This window comes from Gordionus sp. m RMFG-2023, chromosome 3 (assembly GCF_954871325.1).
Source record: "Gordionus sp. m RMFG-2023 chromosome 3, tfGorSpeb1-WG-v2, whole genome shotgun sequence".
Classification (NCBI taxonomy): domain Eukaryota; kingdom Metazoa; phylum Nematomorpha; class Gordioida; order Chordodea; family Parachordodidae; genus Gordionus; species Gordionus sp. m RMFG-2023.
Genome location: NC_088777.1, coordinates 30,246,422 through 30,272,862, shown reverse-complemented (window position 1 = coordinate 30,272,862; position 26,441 = coordinate 30,246,422). Strand labels below are relative to the sequence as shown.

Below are 26,441 nucleotides of genomic sequence, written 5' to 3'. Positions count from 1 at the left end.
GTGACATAACAAGACTGGTAACGTTACATTGGTAGAATGTCAATCTTGAAAAAAAGCTTCAGTTTTATTACAGTTTTGCAGTAACAAGTAAATACCATTTTTCATAGCTAACTCAAATGTGCTCTAAAATATAATGTTCAAAAAGCATAATTCTTTTTCTAAAAAAATTGAGTTTTAGATAAAATATGTATCTTATAACATTACATTATATTTTTTTATACAAAACTAAAACTAAATTCTGGAAATTTTTAATCTCTTTATTTCCTTGAATATTTCATTTATAATTTTTTTGCTAATTTCAGATGCTTATTTTAAATAAGAATTTCATTTTTAGAATCAAAAAGTGAACTACTTGAAAGCTAACAATACTATTTTCAAAAAAATTATTAAGCAAATAGAATTCTTTTTAAAAGTGTTGGTAAGGCAGGTCCTTTGAAAGAAGGATCTAGATATATATTTTTTTTATAGCAACAATATGTCTTAAATGCAGACATTTTATTAAAAATATCAAAAATTAAATCAGGCTTGTGAACTGAAACTATCCTGGAGTAGTGAACCTGGGTTTTTGAAAATTTATTCTGAACATTGTTTAGAAATTTTTTCCTAGCTTGAACCTAGCTTTTTAAAATTAAAAGTCATATTTAGATACCTTGAAATATAAATTAATTATTTGGATATTCCAAGATTATAATATTTTTGGCTATCTTGTATGGTTATGAGATTTTTAAGACCTTTTATAATTTGTTTATCATATGAAAGATTATAAGTGAAAAGTGACAAAGAACCCTTTAATATAATTTGAAAATTAAATTTAATGTAAATATGACTTATTTTAGATTCAATTATTTATAATTTATCTTGTATCAATATTTAAATTTTATCAAAACATTAATTTGTACAAAATTAGGAATAAATTAAAATATTCCTCCTTGATTATTTCTATATGTAAATGATTTGTATTTTTTTTTTAAATTATATATTAAATTTTATAAATATTTACCAAAGTGTTTATATATTTTTTGTGAAGGTTAAGAAATTTTATAAAATTTTTACTATAAATTTTTAGTTGTTGATGCCAATGGTTTTAGATTGGAACCAGCCTCCTTCCCCTTATAATTTGGTCCAGCCAGGGCTCATTACATCTCTTTTATATAGTGGAGCTAAATACCAGGGGCATCAAAAAAGCAAAGGCAATTGCTATGATGTTGAAGTTATTTTACAGGTTTATAATTTTTGTTCCACTAATTATTTTATAAAAAAACAATATAATTTATTTAAAGCACTCCAATAAAATTGAAAGGAAAAACACCATTCAACAATGGTTCCCTCTAGCAAATTCTTAGCTATACTTATGTGTTTAAAAATATAAATTTTATATTCAATTAAAGCAACTCTATAAAGCAAATAATTATCCCTAATCAATACTCTTTTTTTTAAACTAAAATGTGAAAAACTTATAAAACTGAGACCCAGGCCTGTGGAATTGTGAGGGTAGTCAAAATAAGACTAATATAATTTTTTTAAAATAAAAGTTTTTTATATCATTTAGCAAATTTAACCATTAAAATTGTTTTATTTTTCCAATCTATTTCATTTATTATGCTTATTCCAGCTCCAGTATCTAATACATTCTGATATCACTGTTGTTCTCCTTACATGAAACCTATTTTAAAATGACAAACCTATTTCATAATTCTGTTGAAGCTTGGATAAATTGGAGTTTTAAAGTGATCAAATTTATTTATGGCCCTGAAGATGTCAAAATTTTAAACCTTGCATTAATTTTTGAAAAAATATCTATTCTCAAGTCTGGTCTGGGCTTTTAAATTTTGGTTTCTGGCTTGGGTTTTTACATTAAAGTAGAGCTCTATATTGGATGGACCTTATTTTTCATATCCGACCCAATACAATAAAAACAATTAAAAATTTACATGTCTGATCCTTTCCAATTTTTTTTTTATTGGACTGTTGAAAATGTACAATATTTTAATGAAAAATAAAAATCTGCACTGAAGGATAATAATATTTTTTTGGTGTTCCTTAAAATGATATTCATAAATTTATTAGAAAAATTTAAAATTTTATCAAGGTCCTAGTCTGGGGACTATCTAAATTAATCTAATCAAGGTCCGAGTCCTACAGTTTAGGACTCTAATTTTAAACCCCTTACAGATTTTTTAAAATTACTATTTCATTAGCAGGATCTGCAGAAATCTGACCAATATTAAATAGTAAAAAATGTTCTAGGAAAAAATATACAGAGAAAAAACACATTTGGGAATAAAAACAAAGAAAAATATCACCAAATCTTTAAAAAAATCTAAAAATACTCACCACCACTAGAAAATTAAAAAACTTTCCTGCCTGTAAAAGCCATAGATACTTATGGCTGCTTCTTAGCTCTAAAGTATCTGCTTCATTTCTTGATCTGATTTAGGCTAGACTTGATACAACATTTAAAGTTTTGTTTAGTTCCACCTAGAGCCCTGCTAAAAACCTGGTTTTTGCTTGAAAAGTTCTAAAAGTAACAGAAAATTATATTTACTCTTGTTTTATCTAAATAAAATGATAAGTAAAATTTTTTACTTTGTTTAACTTCACAAAAATGTGATTAATTTATATTTTTAAATTAAAAAATTTCTGTCCTGCTTAAAAACTAAGCACCGGATAAAGCCTGAATGGTAACTGAGCTTTAGAGATATATTTTTTCCAAAAACCAGCCTCATGAGGTTAGGATTATGAGTAGAAGGTTAGCCAGATACCAGATATGGGCTAGGGCCAATATATAATGAAACTACCAGAAAATTTAAAAAACATGCAGCCCTAACTTAATTGTTTGATTTTACTGATTCTTGATTTAAACTAATGTCTGATTTGTGCTAGAGATAAAAAAATATTAAATACTAGTTTTACTTAATTTCAACGAAACTTGATAGGGGATAAGGGTTGGTACATTACCAAGGGTTAAGAGTAGGCCTATACTTTACTGAAATGAAATCAATTTATTGAACGAGTTTAGGGTTAATGTTAAAAGTTTTAGAAATTTAGTACAGTTTCTTCTACTTTAGTTTTTTTTAGCAAATTTAAAATCTTAAATCATCTATATCACGCATTTTTTAATTTTGAAAGGGGGCGCGGAGCCGATCTTCGGTCATAGTCTGAAAAATATGTTACCAATTAATTTTTAAAAATCAAAACAAAATATATTTTTCATAATTTTTTTTTCCAGTAAAATGAATTAAGCGACGTAATTTTAGATTTAAAACGTCCATTTTTTGTTTATTTATATCAGAGACCTGCAGAGGTACCATTTGCACGGCCCGGCCCGGATTTTTTTAAAAAGTTTTTTACGATGCTTTTCGGGTTTTATATTTTAAGGCCCTGCCCGGCTTTTTTAAAAAAAATAATTTTCAGGTCCGGCTCAGCCCGGATTTTTTAAAATATATTATATTTATTTTTGATTTTTATAGCTAAAAATGGCTATTTCAAATATTTGGTTTTAAAATGGGTATTTTTTAAAAAAAAATTCAGACCCGGCCCGGGTCTCTTTATACACAATATTCATATTTTGTTAACATAACTACATATTGTCTTATTAATTGCGAGGTAACTTAGACTGGGTCCCTTTGTTAAATAGCTTAATTTAAAACATTCAATAAAATTAGAAATATAAAAAAAGGACACTTATGTTTTTGTAAATATATAAAAATTGATGGGAAATACAAAACAACATGACAAAATTATAAAAATGATGGGAAAGACAAAACGTGTTTTGGGGATAACTAAAATGTACATATAAAAGAAAATTGGCCAAACACAAATCTTTATAATATGTTCATTATTTCATGAACATTATTTTTTTATAATCGCAACACAATAATTTTAAAATTCAATTATATTCCAAGTTTTTTAATATTTAAACTGAATAAAAGGTATATGTTTCCAATTTAAATAAAATGCAACTTAATATAAATAATGATTATATTATGGCGGTCAAATAAAGGTAATAAAAATAATTTTTATTTGTTTTTGTATGATATAATATTCACACTCAAATTTAAGATTAATTAGGTCAAGTTGAAAAAAAAATTTTGAGTTCTGGTCAGGCTCGGACGAAATTGTTTTTATGATTCCTCGGGTCGCAAAAAAATTACTTTGCAGACTTCTAGTTCACCTTAATCGCTGTTGATTTAAGCAATTGTTGAACTACATTTTTTTAACTAAAAAATTATTAATATTCAATTGTCTAAATACCAATAATTATGCGTTTTCATTTCTGATAAACAATTGTTGATTAAATATAAATTTTGCACCTTAATGATTAATAATAAGATACCTCCTAATAGCTGTCCATGATTGTGGCACTCGCTTATAAATTTATTTATCAATAATATATTGCCATATATAAATATATAATAAAACAAACCTCCCCCTATTCTCCTCTCCTTCAAGAAAATTAAATCAAAATAAAAATTAGTAAAAAAAAAATTCCAAATAAAAAACAGCAAAAAATAAAAATCAAATTTACATTTACCTCACTCTTTCTCTTCTCTCTTACTTTACTCAACTCCCACATATGATAAAGTATCCCTAATCACTCCCCACCACGCTTCGATTTCGAAGAAGATCTTATGGAAGAGGTGATTAGCCTGAACCAATCTTATGTCATGTGAGACAATTTTAAAAAGTGTTATTTATAAGCTTCAAATTTGATTTTTAAAAAATACTAAATATATTTAAACTTTTTTCGGGGGTTTCCGGGAGTTTTTCCCCGTGGTTATTTTCTGTAAGGTATTTTATTCGGAGGGTTTTTTTCCTATTATCTAAATATACATATACTCTTATTCGAAAAACCTATTTATATACACAATTGCAGAATGTGGATGACGAGATGTCCTATTTGTGTGGTTATCTCAAAATCAAAGGCTTGACCCTGGAATATCCTAAATTAACGACATTTTTTGATGGAGAAATTATAAGCAAAAAATATCCCTTTTTGACCCGAAAATGGGAAGCGGATGAAGAGGTTGACAAAAAGCATTGGGTTTGCGTTAGTTCAAAACATATTTATAAATAGTATCCATCGATTGATCTATTCAGAGGTCAAAATATAAAAAGTGATTTAGGTAGTAAAAAATTTTGAAATTTAAACGAGTGAAATATAATAAAAAAGATAAAAGCATTAATAATAATGAATATATTGTAACCTTAATTTTTTTTATCCTTCGTTTTTAAGGGAAAATTCCTAAACTTTTATCAATACGCCAAAAATTTTAATTCCGATGATTTCGATTACGATGACCTCAAAAAATCTGACTACGTTTACATGCGGTGGAAGGTTTACTTACTTTCATTATTTTATTTTATGAGATTTGGTTAGTTAGGAATATTACACGCATACTCTATCGGCTTTTATTTTTTTCAATTCTGGTTTAGAAAGAAAGAACGCATATTGGTTTACCTACTTCATTTTTTAATTTTTTTTATAAAACAACAATTAATACAGTAAGGGAGAACGGAAATTTAGCCATAAAAGGCAAACCACGATAAAATTAAAGGTGCCTTATAATTTTTAATAAAAAATATCTCATTTTGTTTCTCTAGTTTAGTGTTTTTATACGGCTCTATTTTTAGCCGATTTTTTAAAGTGGCTAACTCAATATTTTAGCCAGAAAAATATTGCCTAAGCTTTGATATTTCACTAATAGATGTCCAAACCTTTGTGTCATCTATGAGCAAAATCTTATTATTGATTTATTTCTTTCATCTGAGGTCTTGCCAGATTTCCATTGGTGAAAATGGCTAGAAGAAATTTCCGCTGCAGCCTTCATGTACCTCCTGATACAGTCTAAGCCCGGATTTTCGTTATTCTTTAATTTGTTGACAGTCTCTTTTATTTTGTCTAGTGAGAAATCGGTGGATGTTGAGTAAAGGGCTGGATGTTGTATAATAGCTACTAGGGATGGGGCTCTGGAATCGAAACGTATAATTGGCCTTGATATAGCTAATTGTTTTCCAGGGTCTATATAATTTTTGCTGGTAACTTCCTCAAATTTGAGGGCTTTCAGAAATGGTTTAGTTTCTGTATGAATTATGAGTTCTGGTGTCCTCAAATCTATTGCGATAAATATTTAGAATAGTTGTTTTGGCGAAAGCCATTTTTTAGTTCCTGTTTATTGAGAAATTGTTATAGGCATAGAAGAAAATATGTTTAAGGTCCTTCCAACATTCCTCAATAAAATTAGTGGGAAAAAGATTCTTCCTTTTTCTTGATATTTTTAGGTTAGTGGATAACCATTTCTTATTTTGTTTATGAGTTTATATTTGGTTACACTTGGTATTTATTCTCCATTAATCACTTTCATTTGGTCTTTAAGCATTCTAAGATTGGATATATTCATGTTTAGAATAATATCTTGGAACTCCGCTTGTGTATGTTTAACAGGGGGGAATAGTTACTTCTAGTAAAGGTAATAAGATGAGCGATTTTTTGCTTAAAATGGTTTTTTCTACTATCAAATCGTTATCAGGGCATCATAGTTGAAAGTGTCTCTTAGTGCATTGCTTTGATTTATTGGCGATTGTTTTCTGGTTTCGTATATGTAGTCAGACCCTACACTCAAAATCTCCCATAATGTTGATGTTGTATTTTTGGTAACGAGCTTACTGTGTTTTTTTAGTATCTCCGTGGGTCAGGATGGAGTATTGATATTTACTAATATTGTCGCTTGTATACAGGATTCAAATATAACACTGCTATCCTTTCGGGACGAATTTTAGGAGCCTATTACTAGTAAGGAAGGAGACCCCTGTCCTCTTAATTTCTATGATGCCTGAACAATAAAATATAAATCTTTGAAGATGCCTCTCTGGTTATCTGTAAAATATGTTTTTTTAGGATATTCATGGTTTCGTTTGTTATTAATGTCATTAGTATGGGAGTTTTTGCCCCTCACCCCGTTTATATTGAGAGTGGATGCGAAAAATGAATCGCTAAGCATGTTAAAGAATAAGTGCCACCGGAATTTAGATGAATTTGGGAGGTAAGAAATAGTGGAAGGAGTTTAGCGAAAGTAGATTAACATAAATGCTACTTAAACGACAGCAGGACCAAGTTGGAAATAAGGTATTGGGCATGGTAAATAATGTGCATTGAAATGGTACAAAGTAAAAATTTTAAATACTATGTTATCCAAAAAAAAATTTATTTAACCAAGTATCATTTTATTTTCAATTTATGAATAATACCCAAAATATACTAATTTCTTTTTTTTAAAAAATTGAACTTAAAGGAATACCACAACATTTCTCATTTACCCTTAAAGGGCAAAGTGGGAATAGTCCACCAGCTTGATGCCAACATCTGATTAATGTCTATAAATTCTATGGCATTCACATATTTTGCTTATTAAAGATATTCCTTTTTCAATAAAATATTTATTAATCAGCTAAATGACTTGATTATCACGACCCTGCAGAAATCCTAATTATTTTATTATATCACGAGCTTCGTCGAATTCATTATTCGTAAAATTTCGTTCTTGATATTAGGGTTATAATAAGTAGGTATTATTGTGGGTAATTGTATATAGATTTTAAAACTTATTTAAACATGTTTTTAATCATTTCTTTTTCTGGCGAAAAAGATGGATCTTCGTAGCACCATTGAATAATATGCGTTGGTCAATATATTTCCTGTTCATAACAATGATATAGCTGGTGAAATGTATTTAAAAACTAATTTTTTTTATTCAAATGTTCATCATTTAAGATATAATTATATTTATATTTTCTCTTGGACAAATGTTATAAACAGCTTTTTAAACAACGGATTCTTTTATAACTTTTTGTAAATACTTGTTACAACATTTTATAAAGGAAGCCTATTAGAGTTAAGAGTATCATTTAAATGATATAGTGTGTTGCGATTTCTATAGTTAGAGAATGCAACACTTAGCATGTGTTTATTTGTTATTATAATTGATGTACTACCCCGTTTCATTGATATTCTATCACTCTTATTTTTTACCTTATTAAAAATTTTAATTTAAAAAATATTGATGAACGATCATAAAAAAAGGAATTATTATTACAAATATCAATATATAATGAAGAAAGTTTAATATAATCTAATAAATTTAAATTATAAATTATTAAAATATATATGATTTAAAATATATAACCATTCAAAATTATCGCCCTACCAGAGATGTTAATTTGGCAATTTACCCAGATTTATGATTTTCTCTTAAATTGAGGATCGTGGTCGAGATCATTTTGTTTAATATTCGATCCTTCTATCCTTTTAAAAATTTATTTTTTTACTAAAAGTATGTAAATAAAATAAATTTAAATAAAATATTATTAAAATTTTATTTTATCTCCATCATCTTTTAGCATCCTCCGCCATATTTTTATTTTTCTCATAAATTTTATCAAGACAACATTTCGAATTTGATTTGGTACATACAAGTTTTATTTATTCAATTATAAATAATATAAATTATTTAAGTATTTACTAATGTCTATATGATCTAGAAGAAAATATACATACAGTTATTGAAGTGACAGATACAAATGCGAACATTTTACCTTTTCCTCAGCTATGCATGATAATGTTAATTATCATTTCTTAGAATATAGATTTATTCAATATGTGAGGAAGCATATTAGCAGCAATAATTCACCCAAAATTTAAGCTTAATTAGCCTTGTATCTATCACGTTGTGCCGCTTACTTTTTGAATATTATTACCTCTATTACTTTGAGAATATTATTACCAGAACTAAATTAGGCTTGAATCTTTATTTCTTTTATTACACAAAAAGAAAAATGAAATTTTATAATTTTTTATAGTAAAAAAAACGAATCCAAAATATAAAAGAAAATAATAATTCAAAAAAAATGAATTTTACATGTCAATATGCTTCCCTTTTATAGAGAAGCTAGACTCACAAAAAAGTTTAAAATAATAATAAATTTAAAATACATTTTTTAAAAATTATAAATCCCAAAATCAGGGACGAGAACCTAAACCCTCAATGTTTCGCTAAACCCAAATCCTTTTTTAAAGTCCAGGGTTCAAGCTTTTTTTTTAATTTTAAAAAATTTATATATTAATTTTAAAAAACATTTTTGGATCATTTTTTCGTGTAATTATTATTGTTATATTTAGTAAATTTTTAACTTGTATTGTAGTATTATAATTATGATGATAAATTATTTTTATGGTGATATTAATTAAAACAAATTTTTTAAAAAAAAATGATGTTTAATATGTCATTATTTATCTGGTCTCCGAACCCTGAACCCGTACCGGGTTAAGAGATTTTTCACTGAAGCCATACCCGAACTTATTTTTTTAGAAGGAGGGTTCTCGTCCTTGCCCAAAATCATGCTGAAGAATCATAATTATAATTGAAAATAAAAATAACTCAAAAATTGCAATACATAATTGACTTAACCTAAATATCAATTTTACAAATCTAAAAATAAAATACAACTTAATAATTTCTATTAACGATGATTTTACAATATTTTCATTCAATTCAGTATCAATTCCGCAAAATTTGCTAAAAAAAATACCCATTTGAAAAACTTGCAGGATCAACCATAGTCAGATCTTATTCATTTGTGTAAAAATCTTTACAAAATGTGCTTTCCCTAATTTATTTTATTCAAATGAGATTCAAATTAATATTTTGAATTCTGATATAAATCCATCAAGCGCTTGTTTAAGGAAAGACATGGATGTTTGAATTATAATAATTTAGAATTTTATTATTATTTAAAGCCTAATTTAGTTTATAAATAAATGTAATATTGTTATATTATTCTATAAGGCTATTTCCAGACAGAAAGTTTTTCAAAGCTGTTTTTAGATAATGTTACCCAGCAATTTTTTTTATTTCCAAAAAAAAGTTAAATTCTAGAATTTTTTTTTTATATATGTATATTATTTCTGAAAAAAAACAATCCGGAGCGGAGCCATAAACGCCTTTTATTATTAAAATCAAACCAGTTTGTTTTCTATTTACGATTAAAAAAATGGGGATCTATATTGTTTTTTTTTAAAAATATTATATTATATAAAAAAATGAATTCGAGAAGTTAACATTTTTTTGGAAATAAAAAATTGAATGCTGGTAATATTACCCGAAAACCGCGAAAAAACGTTCTATCTGGAAATGGCCTTATAATAAATTTACACTATTGATATAAAAAATTTATTTTACAAAAATATAAATAATTTTGTTTTTGTTAATTTTGCATCGGGCATAAATATACTTCAGAAATTTATAAAATAAGAAAATGATCGTGATCGCAGTCCTTTATTTAAAAAAGGATCAATCTTGGATTTCGATCCCTTTTTTAAAAAGATCGTGATCGGGATTCGATCCCTTTAAAAAGATTGATTAACAAGTCTCGCCCTACTATATTAATAGATCATTATTTTCGCCCAGTTTTTTTAAAAATTGTTTTTTTTTATCTATCTTTGTCTTTATAACTTATGCTATTATTTGTGCCATTGAATTAATCAGGGGTAGACTACCGAAGCTGCGGTTCGCCTCCATACCCTCTATTTGGGGGCATTCGCCCCGCTTTTGTCCGACCTCCGACCTGGGCCCCTTTAAGGGCTTATTCATATTTTACATGTTTTTACTATTTCTTATATAATATCGAAAATAAATTAAACACAATATTACAGCATTTTTTAAGAAAAAGACTCAATATTTTATTTTAATAATTGCAAAATATAAAATCATGCTAATTTCACATAAAAACATACTTATCATAATTGCGCATATAATAAAATATATATTACACACATAGAATAATATTAATTGCCAATATAAAATTATTACATATTGCACTATGAAATCTAAATCATACATTACATCATATCACTGGGTATAAACATTAATGTACATATAAAATCAGGCATATTGCAAATATAGTTTCCCAAAAAGAATTTAAATAAATGAATAAACGAATAGTATATAATCTCTTTCACTGGCATCAATAAAAATATCTCCAATTAATCGCATCCCATATTTGCCCTCATCATATTTTTTTATTGTATTAAAATTACTATATTTTTTTTACAGGAAAAAATAGATTAGTGTATGCAATTGTGTGCAGAGTTGAGCAAAGTTACAAATAATGTTACGTTACATAACATATCTCCAATTATAAAAATATAAGGAAGAGCTTCTATAACCTTTATATTTGTTTGTGAACTTAAAGTAACGTTTATTTCTCATTCAGTAGCGTACGCAGGAATTTAATCTGGGGGGGGGGGGGATAATAAATTTTTTTAAGAAATATTATTGTTTTTTAAAAATATCAAGCATAAATTTATCAGGACTAATAACTATTTCTAATACACAATTTTAAATTAATGTGAATTATAAAAAAATTATATGTAAAGAATCACTTAAATGACCTAAAATAGAAATTTGAATTTTTTGAGCTTTAAAATTTATATATAAAGTATAAAAAATTTAAATGTTAGAAATATAAATTAATACACAAAAAGCTTAGGGAATAATTGTATTTTTGTATGTTATATATTTAAATGTAAAATCCAATCTTCGTTGGGATTGAGCTAATTTTTCAATTATCTCATCCTTGCTTGTTGTCAAATGCCTATGAATATTCAAAAGATCCAAACCTTTCAATCTACTTTCAAAAGTTGTACTTCTTGGTATGTTTTTCAGAGACCTGCACCCCGGGCTGGACAGTATGGCCGGGCCCAAAATTTTTAAAAATAAACACCCGGGCTGAGCCTAAATTTTTTTAAAAAAACATCTAGGCCGGGTTGAAATTTTTTATATTTGAAATCGTTATTATTAGCTATAAAAATCAAAAATAAATATAAATTATTTTTAAAAAATCCAGGTCGGGCCTGAAAATTGAGCTTAGTCGTAAAAATCTTTAAAAAAATCCGGGTCATTCCCTGCAAATGGTACCTCTGCAGGGCTCTGTTATTCTTGTTAAAAAAGAGAATGTTCTCTCATTAGTTTACTATTGGGAAGAGTTGCTAATATATAAAAACCCTTTTAATACATTGGGAATATAATCTAAAATGTGTTTGAAATAATGCAGAGTATCCATAGCATTTTTTGGGACTGTATCAACCATAGTTAATCTTATAAACATAGTTATTCAGCTAATAAAGCATCATAAGATACTTTAACATCTTCATGATAAAAATCCAACAAATATTTTTTTTTCTATCACCATCTGAAAAAGGTTGGGAAGGCTTTTATGGAAATAATATTTGCAGATTGGTAAGTGCTGCATAATGAATTAAAAACCATTCATTTATTTTGTTTATAAATGTATTTGTATCTAAGATATACTCTTCTACTGATCCTATATTAATGTTTTAACTATGAGCTTGCCTTGCTGCAAGTCGAGTGAGACAAATATTAAACACGTATAGCTCTGCTTTTGACTTAACAGTAACATATAAAATATGAAAATCTTCATAAACATTAGCCCTAATTTCCTTGATTTCTAATAAATACTCTTCGCTATTCTCTTCTTCTTAATCAAGTCATCATGTTTTTGAAAAGTAATACCTAAAATAGTTGTACATTAATGAGAAAAAAAATTTGGAATAAGCATTGAATCCAATAATTTTCTTGCTTCTAAGGAAAAATTTCTTTCAGGTCAATGTGATATGTCAGTAATAGCAAATAATCGGCTCTTCTAACTCCATAAAAGCTGTTACTGCTTGAGGGCGGAGACTCTATCTCGAAGGACAAGGTTGCAATTTCTTTCTCCCTGTTGGACAATTTCAGAATAATTATTATTTGACTAGAAATTTAAAAATGGTAGATAAATATTACGCCACTAAAAATTTGAAAATAATAAGATAATATTACGCCGGAAAACTTGAAATCGAAATTAATTGATAAACTTAGTGATGAATGTGATAATAAATATAATTAAATATATATTTAATATGAGATAGGAATAAATATTAACAAATATAAATTAATAAAGTACTGTGTAAATTTAATTCAAAACATTTCCATATTTATTAATTTATTTGAAAATAAAATTATTTGACTTGTAAAAAGTTGTTAAAATAACATATTTATATATTCTTATTAATTTTTACAAATTAAAATTTTTATTTACAAACGAATTAAAAAATATGGAAATGTTTTAAATTAAATCTGCACAACACTCTAAACAAAAATATTTTTGAAAAATATATCCGGCATCTGCATTTTTTGGCTTTGGGGGGGGGGGGATTTATCTCCCTGCCCCCCCCCGCTGCGTACGCCAATTCTCATTACTTTTAAAACATCTTTTAACGTTTTTTAGCAAAAATGTTTTTTTTTAATATAATAAAAAATATATTAAATGTTAAAATGTTTTTTTTAATATAATAAAAAATATATTAAATGTTAAAATGGAATTTCTAATTGTATTGGTTAACAGAAAACAAGGGAATCCAATAGAACTGTGATAGGATTTCTTTATTAATTTTTTTACTGTGGGATTTAGTTATATATCATTTTTTAGTTTTTAAACAATGACAGCCATTGATTCGGCATAGGATAACCGTGATAGTATTTTGGTAAAACCCAATCTTGTATGTTAGATTGTGAAAAATTTGTTATTTAAAGCAGCTTCATTTAGAAAGATCATCACTTTTTTATGAGATAAATTAAAAGAATCTTGTATATCGATCAATCATTTGAAAATAAAATAAAGCATAGATATCCAATAATATAAATATTTCTTCATTACAATGCATATTTTACCCATCTCATATAGCCCTTTTTTTGATTTGCAAATTTGATTACTGGACCAAACAGGAGACAAAATAATGATGTCTTTGAAAAATTATTCCTTTATTGAATGTTTTAAATGATAATCTCTGATTTTTATTAAATTAAACAATAATATTAATAAATTAGTTTTGGTTTCTTATTATACTGCTTTTTATTTTAGACTTTACAGAAAAATTAATCAATAAAATTCTTTATCGCATTTTTCTATTTTCATTTATTCTTATTTATAATTATGTAACGAAGACATTTCTTTGTAAATATTATATGTTCTAAAAAAGGTAACGTAACCGTTAACTTAGAGTGAAGTGGTAACTTAGGCGTTATACTTTATAACGGGCTTTTATTAAGTAACATGCCTAACCCTGGCTGTGCATATCATAGCACCAAATAATCTCATAGACACCTATTAAGAATTGATTACACTTGGTTGGATTTATTATTATCTTGTATTATTTATTAATTAGACTCCTCTCAGTCACAAATTTTCATTGTCTAATTATTAAAACTTTGTAAATACGGATAAATGAAGACAATTCACGTCGTAATTTGTCACCGAATGGCATTTTCTAATTGTGAAACTTTTTTATTTCATCAAAATTCTTTGGATACAAACAGTGCACCATCGGTATAAGTTTTTTATTCACCAAAAATCTTCTGGTTAACTATTCATAAAAATGATTTTTTTGCATTCATCGATTTTTAAATGGAGGTGAAGGTTATGAAAGATACAGAAGATTTCGCATTTTCAGTCATTTTCAAGCTTATAAATTTTCTAAATTTTAGTTTAAAGATATAATGAGAGCCGCACCATTTAGAAAAATCAAAGCGGATTTAACGTTTTAAATATGTATTGATTCTCAATCAACGATTTAGCTACCGATTGTTGTGATTGGTAGGAAAAATTGAAAGATTATTTTGGTGGTAGTAAATTCTTTATATTCAATTATTTTTGTTTATATAAATTTGAATATTTATGGTATAACAAATTTATTATGTAATGTATAATTTTTAGTAATTCGACAGTGTTATTATGCAAATAATTATACTATATAATAGATTTTATTTAGAAAGATATTATTTGTAACTTTTTTAATTTTTACTTTGGGTTTTATTTAATAAAATAATTTTGTACAAATTCCTCAGACTTTAATACTACAACTTTGAAAACCATGAGATCGGTTTTTGTCTTATCAAGATCGGGGTAGCTGCTACCAGTTACTATATATTTTCAAACTAAATCGTGTGCTCCTTATCTCTCTTTTTTAATATTAAATTTCTAGTTTTATTTAGATCATCATTACTAACTTATTAACAGTTGTTTTTGCATGAAATTATTAGATTACTTCTTCCCTTGAATTTGATTTATCGGAACCGTTTTCCTTTTATACCTTTGCTCCTGGAAATAGCCTTTTCTAAATGGTGTCCCATTTTTTGATATATTTATATCATCTCAAGGGAAGATCCCATAATTTAGATTTCATTTCCAAGATTGCTAGTGTTTCATTGTTGTTTAAAATAGTTACGTAAAAACTTTATTATCTCAAATGAATCCCGGAAAATAATTCCCCGGAAAAAAATTCCCTGAAAAAAATTCCCGGAAAATAAATCCCCGGAAATTAATTCCCCGGAAAAAAAATCCCCGGAAATTAATTCCCCGGAAAAAAATCCCTCAGGAAAATAATTCCCCGGAAAAAAATTCCCCAGAAAATAATTCCCAGGTAAATAATTCTCCGGAAAAAAAATCCCCAGAATAAAATTCCCCTGGAAAATAATTCCCCGGAAAAAATTTCCCCACTATACATTGAATTGCTAATGCATTGCTAAAAGGCAATCAATCATTATCAATTATAAATCAATCAAAAATTTATTACGTATATTTTTTTAATGATAATTTTTTAAACATTTTTTAAAATATATTTAAATCATTTTTTTATTATAAATGAAGAATACTGATTAAATGATATAGTATATAATTTTATTTTTATTTAATATTATTAATAAGAAATTTATTTTTCTAGCTTATTAAAACAAATATACATTTTATTCAATTTTAAAAATTAACAAATATATATCCGTAAGAGGGCGTTATATGTTTAAATATGTATCATTTTAGGAAACCGGAATGATGATTGGATAGCATTTTTTTTATATTTGGGTATATATATACATATGAAAAACCTAAAAATTAAAAATTTTTTTTAGGTTTCTTTGATGTTTAATGAGTAGGTTTAGAATAGTAAAATAATGGAAATTTTTTAAAGTAAATATTGCTGGCGTTATTTATCAAAATCTCTTCATTTTTGTTTTATACGTGTATATTTACGTGCTAAGCATTATTCTAAAAAATATTTTGAAAATAATTTGATTTGACCGATAGCCGAGCTCAAAACCGATCACTCACTAAATATTCGATTGACCAAATTTATTAGGAATATAATTTGAAAAATGTTGATTTTCGTTTTATATATCTATAAATACGTATAAAACATAATCCTAATAATTCTTCAGAATTAATTTTATCAAAATTTTTAAATATTTTATTTGAGAATTATTATTTCGTTGATTTATTTATAGGGAATTTTTTCTCCTAATTTTGTAATTTTAATTATCTTAAAAACGGAGATTTTTTTTCCGGGGAATTATTTTTCTAGATTCTTTTTTAATATAGCTTACATTTAATATATTTATTGTAGCTTTCGTTCTCTTCGCTACACTGCACAAGGTACGATTCCCAAACAATTTATTTTAAATGAAATAGTTACATTTCTCATATTTAAATAAATATATTATGCTAAGCTAACCTATCTCATATTTTACTTTTAATAAACCTTTTATCGGTCCGTTGTCTCACCCTCTCCTTCATTATTATATAGGATTTAACTTGTAATATACAATAAATTTATTGAATTTAAAACAAATTAAACAATAACATAAAATTTATCGAATTTAAAAACATTTAATGGTAAATCTAAATATATTTCCGCGAATATGAAGTTGATGATTTATTTTCAAAAAAGATACTCCAGCAGGTCCGCCAACATATTTATACGATTCTTGCCGGGAATTTAAATTGAAAACTTAAGACCCCCCAAAACGAAAATCTTTACCATTTTTCTCAAAAAGCAATCGATAAAAAATTATAAAAATTAATAAATTTATAAGGAAATATAAATCTAACACTATCACCAATTTTCAGGGATTTTCATTTGATATTTTTTAAAATATATCCGTATTACCATTTTTGAGATTTCGAAAAGTTGCCTTTATACGATAATATTTTTAAAACTTGACGTGAAGGGAAAACTTAGAAAACGAATTCGAACTCAATGTCAAATTCTGCACCAAAACTTGTTTTTATTTATTTTTTCTCCCCTTTTTCTTGTCACACAGTACAATTAATAAAAATTGATAAAGACATAAATATTAAATAAAACCTATACAATAATTTTAATCTATATTTTTTCAACTTTTAGGTAGAGATATCAACATCCAAGGATGTTTTTATCATCTAACTCAATCAACTCATAGAAATATTCAGGAATTGGGGTTAGAATCATCATATCGGAATGATCCAATGTTATGCTTATTTGCAGCTATGATCGATGGATTAGCATTCTTACCTATACACGATGTCAAACGAGGTATGGAGTATTTAAAAACCATTGTATCGGATGAAAACAAAGAATTATTGTTTTATTTTGATAAAAATTATGTGAATGGAGAATTGAGACATGGGAAAAACTCTCAAAGGCAAGTAGAGCCATTGTTCCCACCAGAAACATGGAATGTGTTCAATGTTACGATTGCTGGGGAAAATCGAACAAACAATGTATGTGAAGGATGGAATAACCGATTTAAGCATATTGTAGGCAACAAAAAACCGAAGATATGGGAACTACTCGAAAAAATAAGGATGGAAATAGCGGTTGATATGGGAAAAATCGGCCAATGGAATATTGGGACATACACTCCCCAAAAAAATCGTATTTATGCAACGAAACAAACTATTTTAAAAAATTTATGCATTGATTATTTAGAAGAGAGAAGGGACTTGCCCAATTTTCTCTCTTCAATTGGAGAACATATACGTTCTAGAATTGTTTCTTTTGAATAATATAATTTATTATTCTATATATCATTTAATAAAATTATAATTATTTCTTTTCTGTAACTTTTGAAAAAAATTCATAAGCAAAATAATAATTGTTAGATTAGAAAAATATAATACTCACTGCTGATAATCACCTCTGGATGTATTTTGATTAAAGTGGTCAGCATTTTTCATTACTTTTGGCAGTATTTAATTAAAATTGGGCAGTAAAAAATATAATTTTGCAAGTTTTATAGTGATTTTGTATTCAGTCAGTTAAATTCTTAAAGTAGGTAAATACTTCAGTAAAATAATATTTATCAAATAGAGGGTATCAGATTGAATTGCTAATTTCCTATTTAGCCACAAAATTTATAAAATTATATTATTTAATAGCTTATCCTTGTAAAAACAAAAAGGGGCGCTATTTAAGAGTCAGTAAACTGTGAAAAGCCTTTTATCATATTTCTAAAAAAATGATTAAAATTTGTGTAAAAATAATTTTTCAATAAATACCTAAAAGTTGATGAAAGTGTGTAAAGGTGAACTAGATTTATTTAACTTTCGTTTTATTATTTAAAATCTCAAATCCTCGAAGTAATTTGACTTTAAAAAACATTTCTATTTAATTAAATACTGCAGAGCAGATCCGGGTCACGGGATTTTTTTTCCGGGGAATTATTTTCCTAGATTCAAATTTACTAGTAATATAATTTGAAAATTGTTCATTTTTGTTTTATATATCTATAAATACATATAAAACATAATCCCAAAAAATATTTTAAAAATATCGTGGTTTGGCGGATAACCGACTCGTATATGTTTTACTCGTAATTATAGATATATAAAACAAAAAATGAACATTTTTCGAATCATATTACTAATAAATTTTATCAATCGAATATTTAGTAAGTGGGGTTTTGAGCTCGGCAATCAGTCAAATCAAATTATTTTCAAAATATTTTTTAGGATAATGCTTAGCACGTATATATATACGCGTATAATACAAAAATAAAGATTTTTCCATGGATAACGCCAGCAATGCAGTATTTGGTCATTCGGTCGGTTTTCGGGTCAAATCACGATATTTTTAAAATATTTTTTGGAATTATGTTTTATACGTATTTATAGATACATAAAACAAAAATCAACATTTTTCAATTTATCTTAATAGCAAATTTGATCAATCAAATATTTAATAAGTGGTCGGTTTTGAACTCGGCAATCGGTCAAATCAAATTATTTTCAAAATATTTTTTAGAATAATGCTTAGCACGTAAATATACACGTATAAAACAAAAATGAAGAGATTTTGATAAATAACGCCAGCAATATTTACTTTAAAAAATTTCCATTGTTTTACTATTCTAAACCTACTCATTAAACATCAAAGAAACCTAAAAAAAATTTTTAATTAAAAAAAATTTTTAATTTTTAGGTTTTTCATATGTATATATATACCCAAATATAAAAAAAGTGCTATCCAATCATCATTCCGGTTTCCTAAAATGATACATATTCAAACATATAACGCCCTCTTACGGATATATATTTGTTAATTTTTAAAATTAAATAAAATGTATATTTGTTTTAATAAGCTAGAAAAATAAATTTCTTATTAATAATATTAAATAAAAATAAAATTATATACTATATCATTTAATCAGTATTCTTCATTTATAATAAAAAAATGATTTAAATATATTTTAAAAAAAGTTTAAAAAATTATCTAAAAAAATATACGTAATAAATTTTTGATTGATTTATAATTGATAATGATTGATTGCCTTTTAGCAATGCAGTTTAGCAATGTATTAGCAATTCAATGTATAGTGGGGAAATTTTTTCCGGGGAATTATTTTCCAGGGGAATTTTATTCCGGGGATTTTTTTTCCGGAGAATTATTTACCTGGGAATTATTTTCTGGGGAATTTTTTTTCGGGGAATTATTTTCCGGGTATTTTTTTTCCGGGGAATTTATTTTCCGGGTAATTAATTTCCGGGGATTTTTTTTCCAGGGAATTAATTTCCGGGGATTTTTTTTCCGGGGAATTATTTTCCGCTTACCATCTCAAATATCTCTTTTATTACATGGATATTATTGCCAATCTCGATTTTTTTCATTCATTATTTTAAAGCTAATTGAACTATTTCAATTAATAAATTATAAAATAATATATAAAAATGTAAATTTATCAAAACTCGCATGGTAATAATTTCATATTATGTTCATTTCATGATTTTCACTGTATAACAAGAAGATCCATCGTGCTATAACTGTAAGGCGTAATTGTTTTAAATCTAATAAATGAATTGAAAAGGATCTTTTGATTTAGGCATCACTCATGTAACCCCATACCATTATACATAGGCGTAGCCAAAATTTTCCTAAGGGGAAGGGGATTTAAAAAATTACTGGGGGCTTTGCCCCCAGACCCCATTTTGGGTACCTTAGTCTATATATAATCATAAAATATTTTTACAGGACATGAGGTTAATTTTAATAAAAAAAATAATCCTGGAACAAATACGAAATATATTTTTATTAGTTTATATAAAATATAATAAATTACTTGTATATACATTAATGGTAATAATTTATTCCAAACAAATATAAGAAATTTATTTATAAAAAGTAAGTAGACATATAGTTGATATTCCTCTTTATATAGAATTGGTTACAAAATACTAGGTAAAATTCCACTTTTACAGACATATTTGACAGTTGGAGAATATATTACAGTTAATATTTTAACAAATTTTACTAATCAATGCTCTTGATAATAAATATATCAACAATTTGCATTTAAATATTTAACGCCATCTATTTATTTAAATAAAAAATGATCTTCATATTATTTATCCGAAAATGTCGTTAAAAGATATTTTCTGATGCCCTTATCAATATTTTATAGTTTTCCGTAAAATATATAATTCGCTATATTGATAAAAATTACTTGATTGTCATATGATAATTGATAAAATTAGATATACTGTATATCTACGACATAAATTATTCCACTGTTTGTATGCTTTATATTTAATTTATGATTTAATTTTATCAATAGTTTTATAATTATATTTTACTTTTATCATGATAAATAAATTAAAATTACTCACTTTATAAAAAATTATATTTGATATATTATATTATTTAGTAATTTTATGGATCTATTATTAATAATTATAATTCATTTCACTTTGTCTTAAGACTTATCTTTGGCTTATATTCCATTTTTTAAAAAACATTTTTGGTTCATTTTTTATATTAATAAATTTATTTTCCCAAAAATGTATAAATTATGATGAATAGTTTTATAAAAAATATCAACTTTTACATTCTTTCGTTCGAATTATTGTTTAAGATAGACATATGCGTACATTTTTGAGGGTCAGGGAGTGGGGGGATGACAAAGGGGGATATTTTTTATTAGCTTTAAATGATATTCACAAAAAGTTATAAATTTCTGAAGGAGGGGGGGGGAATTTCCCCTTGCTTCCCCACCCCGGCTACGCCTTTGCCATTATACTATATGTTAACTTAACGATTCCTTATAAACAATCAGGATAAAAGGTTTCTCCTTATGTTCATATTACAGGAATTGTCAATCATATAAGGAAAAGGTTCAGTCATAAAGGATAAGTTCGCTTAAGGAAAAGTTTGATCAAAAAAAGAAAAGATCCAATCAAAAAGGGAAAAATGTCACTCAAAAAAGGGGAAAATTCCCATTTATAAAAGAAAAATCGATTTTTTAAATTTTTTTAAAAAAATTATTTTTTTAGTTTTTTTAATTTTATTTCTAACTTTTTGTGATCCCTTTAAGTCATTTCCAATCTTTATTTTTCTTATCTTTTTTCTAGGGGGTGGTCAAGCCTCTTGTAAAATTTTAAGAACCCCTTCAAAATTTTGAATTTTTTTTCTAAAAAAAGGTAATTTTGAAAAATGTTAGCTAAAAGATAATTTTTAAAAAATTTTTGAGCCCTCGACGCCCCTGTCTTTTCTCAATTTTTTTATATTCTCATTTTTGATCATACTTTTTTGTCTTTTTAAAAATTATTCTTTTTTAGTGCTGTAAAGTAACGTCAAAAAGTAACGCCATTCGTTACCTTCTTCTAGGGGTAACGAGTAACGGTAACGCGTTTCTTTTTTTTGAGTAACGGTAACGCAAAACGTTACTCGTTACTTTAAATTTTTTCTTATAAAATATTAAAATGAGAAAAACATTTTTTTGTACTATAAAATTACTTTTATTTATTTTTAAATATAAATAATTTAAGCCCAGTTTTTTAATTCATATCAACCACTATTCCTTCATTATTTTATTCTTGTTGTTAAATTTTCAGTTGAATTTTAATCTGATTAATATTCAATCGAAATTCAAAATAAATGTTAATAATATTATTTTTTTATTTATAATTTATGTCGATAGTATTTATTTCTTCAGATGAAGATAATATAACCCTTCCCTGGCCCCAATTTGAAACATTTTACACCAATAAAGAAAATTAAGGGTACAAAGTCTACACTTTGTACATGTAAATTATGCCCCAACGCAAATATTTCAACTTCAATTTCCAGCAGTTCAAAAAAACATATGAAGGTAAAAAGGTGAATGAATATATTATTATTTTAAACATTACTTTATTAATAGAATATTAAATCGTGGGTAAATATATCAACAATCCCCTACTAGAGCGTTTTTATGTCATTTTTTTTACGAGATTATCATAATGTTCTAAACATGGCCACTATTAAATATCCCTAGGGTTTAGTTACCACCATATTGTATTGGTAACGTTTTTTTGTTAAAAAGTTGTATTCGTGGAAAAAATCACAGATTGGTGCAGCCCTGGATTTTTATATTAATTGAAATTCATCCACTCCTTTATAACGTTTCTCGAGGGAGCACCGTTGTAAATAAGTATAAGCATTTAATCAAATCCGAAATCCAAACTAAATGGGTAAATTACATTTTTGAGTTTTATAAGGCATGCCATATATTATTTCAAATAATCATATTTTATTCTATTCCTATTTTTTTTTATTTTATAAAAGGAACACTTTTTAGTTCCGGATCACACTATAAAAGAAATTAACGGAGCATCCTTTGCTGGCTTTTATTACATTTGCTTTCAAAAATCAACATCTACTATCGAAGGTTACTATTATCACCGGAGTTCTGAATGGTAAAATGAGAAAATGGTGAAGAAATATTTAAAATTAGAAAGAGTCTTATAAAATAAATTATTGCAAGTTTTTAAAATGGTACTATAAAAGGAGAATTGAAATATTTATCAAAATATTGAATGATAATTTCTTAAATTTAAACTTCGTTTCTTTTATTAATATCATTTAACGCTTGTACACATTTATAAAGGTTCCAGTCCCTCAACCTGAGTTACGTACCAGAAGAAGATCCTCAAATTTATCAGTTCAGATAATAGTTTTGATAATTATATTTTCCATAAAAGATTCAATCACAAACCTAATTTATCTATAATCTTCGGCGTTTTTAAATATCAATTATCTAATTAGCTTTTTTGCCTTTTTAAAAATAAATTTATTTTTTATCGAGAAATTTTTAGAATTGCATTCTGATTTTGTTATGAAAAAATATATAATCTTACATTTATTTAAATTTCTGTCAAGTTAAAAATAAAATTTGATGTGTTTTTTTAAATTTAATTTTACAACTAGTCTGCGTAATCTGCTAGAAATCTCTAAGCCTAATTAGATATAGCCAAAAAATCAGCTAAACATAATTAGGCTTAACCGAAAAATCGGCTAAAACTAATTTGTCAAAAATTAGGCATCGGATAAGGAGCTCGGCTAATCGTTCTTCAGCGTTACATAAAATTAACCTAACCTTTATATTTATTAAAATTATATTTTTATATTAATTACGTAACGCTAATGGATGATTAGCTGAGCTCTTTGGCCGATGCCTAATTTTTGACTAATGAGTTTTCGTCGTTTTTTTCACCTAAAAACTCGGCTAAGCCGGGAGTTAGCTAAAATTTGCTTGTGACATCGTATTTCTCGAATCGAAAATTTAAAAACAATAATTTTGCAGCAGGGTTGTGCATTTGACCAGTTAAATATGATTCGGTCAATTGACCGGTCAAATTCAAATAAATGTTTTTTACGCCAATATTAACTTTATTTTGTATATATATATAATATATATGCATCAATGTAATATTAAATTTCATAATATTTTTTTGAATAGTTAATGTTTCGCCCTGGCAGATTCTTGTTCCGATTCATATTCAATATCATTATTTTCTTTAATATTTTTCAATCTTAAGTTATGATACTCTTACCAATTTGTTTCTGTTTTTCATATGAATATTTCCCCAAACCAATTTCTTTCTGAAGAAATCGCACTAGGAAATGTTAGTAAAATATTAGCTACTTCTCTTAATGGGCAAAGTGCATTCCACTAACTTGAAGCCGAAATCTGTTTTTTTCTTATGGAAGTTATTACTTTCCACATATTTTGGCTATTTAATATGCCGCTTCTGTTTCTGAAATTTATTATATCACTTAAAATATTTGATTATCACCACCTTGTAAAATACCTAATTCTTGTATTATATCACATGCTTCGTCAAATTCAGTACTAGTAAGATGCTCCCCTTGATATTGGGGCCCATTAAATAAGCAGCATTGTGAGCACATGTATTTAAATCATTTTTCTCTTTTCAAACATAACTTTAAATATTTTTTCTTCAGATGGAGAAAATATAGAATCATGGCATGATTGTATTATGTGTTTTTCCAAATTAAGCATCTCGCTTTTTACGTGAGCTAAAGTACATTTATCCCCTTGCATTTTCAACAATGAGGTAGCTAAAGGTTGGAGTATATCTAAAAATTTTATATTTTTCGTCCAAAATATTTCTTCATTTTATATATTATTTGCAATATCTTAGGACAAATATCACATACAGCTTCTTCAACAACTGATGCTTTCATAGCTTTCTTACATATTTGTATTCACTCCATACAATTTATTGACGATGCCCATCTTGTTTGGCTAATTGTACTTAATGTAGATGGTATACCATGTTGATTCTTATTACGGGAAAATACTGCAGCTATGTGTTTATTCTTGTAAAATTTAACAATTTTTTTTAATTATTGAAATATGGTAAATTAAGTCGTTCAAAATCGTGAAAGAATGCAATGTATGCGCTGCACGACCATAACATTGTATATGATTATAAATAGATTCAGATTTTAGAATTCTCCAGGCTGCTTTCAAGTTAGCGGCATTATCAATAACTAAAGAATATACATTTATCGGATTCAATTCATGAATTACATAAATTCCTCGTATGACGATTTTTCTCAGTATTTAAAAATTTGTAGAATACTGGAATAGTGTCATCATCATAAAATTAATAATACTCTCGTTTCTGTTGCTCAGCCATCTGATACAATTGATAAGTGAGGAGCTTTATCTATTATATCTGCAACTCTCGGCTCCATATCTCCTGACGCTTTGTCTAGAAGATATCCAGCCAGCTGCCTTCGTCTGGGTAAAGTGTAAATATGACGTTTTTTTTTAAAGAGTTCTTAGATGTAGGGATTTTCAGTGATGTGGAAAGGTAAATTGCTCACATATACAGCCTTTGCAAACAATTGATCGAGCTAATTTTTTTTCTTTGGGATTCATTTTATCTATAAAACCGGCTATACAAGATTGAGATTTACATTTAATCGCCTTGCTTGTAGATTATCAGAGATAATGGAATCAAATTCCCCTGAGTCATAAGGCAAAATATTGTCAATTTGATCATTATTCTCACTAATTTCACCCAAATCTTCGTTAGAGCTAGAAGTATTACAAATTACATTTATGTGATTTTTTGTAGAGGTTAATATTTTAAAATTTGAATGAAATTTTTCCTTAATTATGGCAGGGCACTTAGTACAGCTGCTTAATAAATGCTTGACCATTCTATCAACTGGGTAATATAGGACATCTTGCAAAACCTGCATACCGCTTTAACTGATTTACCATCTCCTACTTCTTGAAAATGTTTCCAAACTTGATGCTTTGGTTTGGCCATAATCCCTAATATATTAAAATTTAACTATAAAAGATTTTGATTATTGTAAAGTTAATCAATCTGAATTATTTTATAATTATCACCAATTATTTTGATAATTTGGCTTAATATTAAATTTAATATAATATATAACTTTTTATCAGAATTGAGTAAATTATTTTGTAAATCACCAGAACAACTAAAAAGAAAATTCATTTATAAATTAAGCAAGTGGAAGTAAAATAAATGAGAATTAATATAATTTATACACAGCTAAATATTAAATAAATTGATAAACATATTTTTAATGCATGCTAGTTAATTATATCAAAATATTTATTCGCCAATAATATTTTAGAGATTTGGCGAGTCAAAACTCTTCCGATCAATTGACTGGTCAATTGACAAACATTCCTATCCTGTTTTACAGTACTTATTTTTTATAAGTAGCGATAGTGCGCTCTTTTTTAATAATATAA

At 26.4% G+C, this 26,441-nt stretch overlaps 1 protein-coding gene across 3 annotated transcripts; it reads left to right on the top strand.

Moving 5' to 3' along the window:
• On the top strand, nucleotides 1-23,585 carry LOC135926154 (glucose-induced degradation protein 4 homolog). 3 transcript variants are annotated; one of them, XM_065461885.1, is made up of 6 exons: nucleotides 1-87; nucleotides 1,067-1,222; nucleotides 4,877-5,044; nucleotides 5,237-5,338; nucleotides 22,961-23,063; nucleotides 23,283-23,585. In XM_065461885.1, exons 2-6 carry the CDS (start codon nucleotides 1,073-1,075, stop codon nucleotides 23,300-23,302), a joined length of 543 nt encoding a protein of 180 aa, XP_065317957.1. In that variant the 5' UTR covers nucleotides 1-87; nucleotides 1,067-1,072; the 3' UTR covers nucleotides 23,303-23,585. The 3 variants fall into 3 exon arrangements, with proteins under 3 accessions (XP_065317957.1, XP_065317955.1, XP_065317956.1); XM_065461883.1 differs by having other exon boundaries at nucleotides 22,961-23,091; XM_065461884.1 differs by having other exon boundaries at nucleotides 22,961-23,107.
• Nucleotides 23,586-26,441: the final 2,856 nt, after the last annotated feature.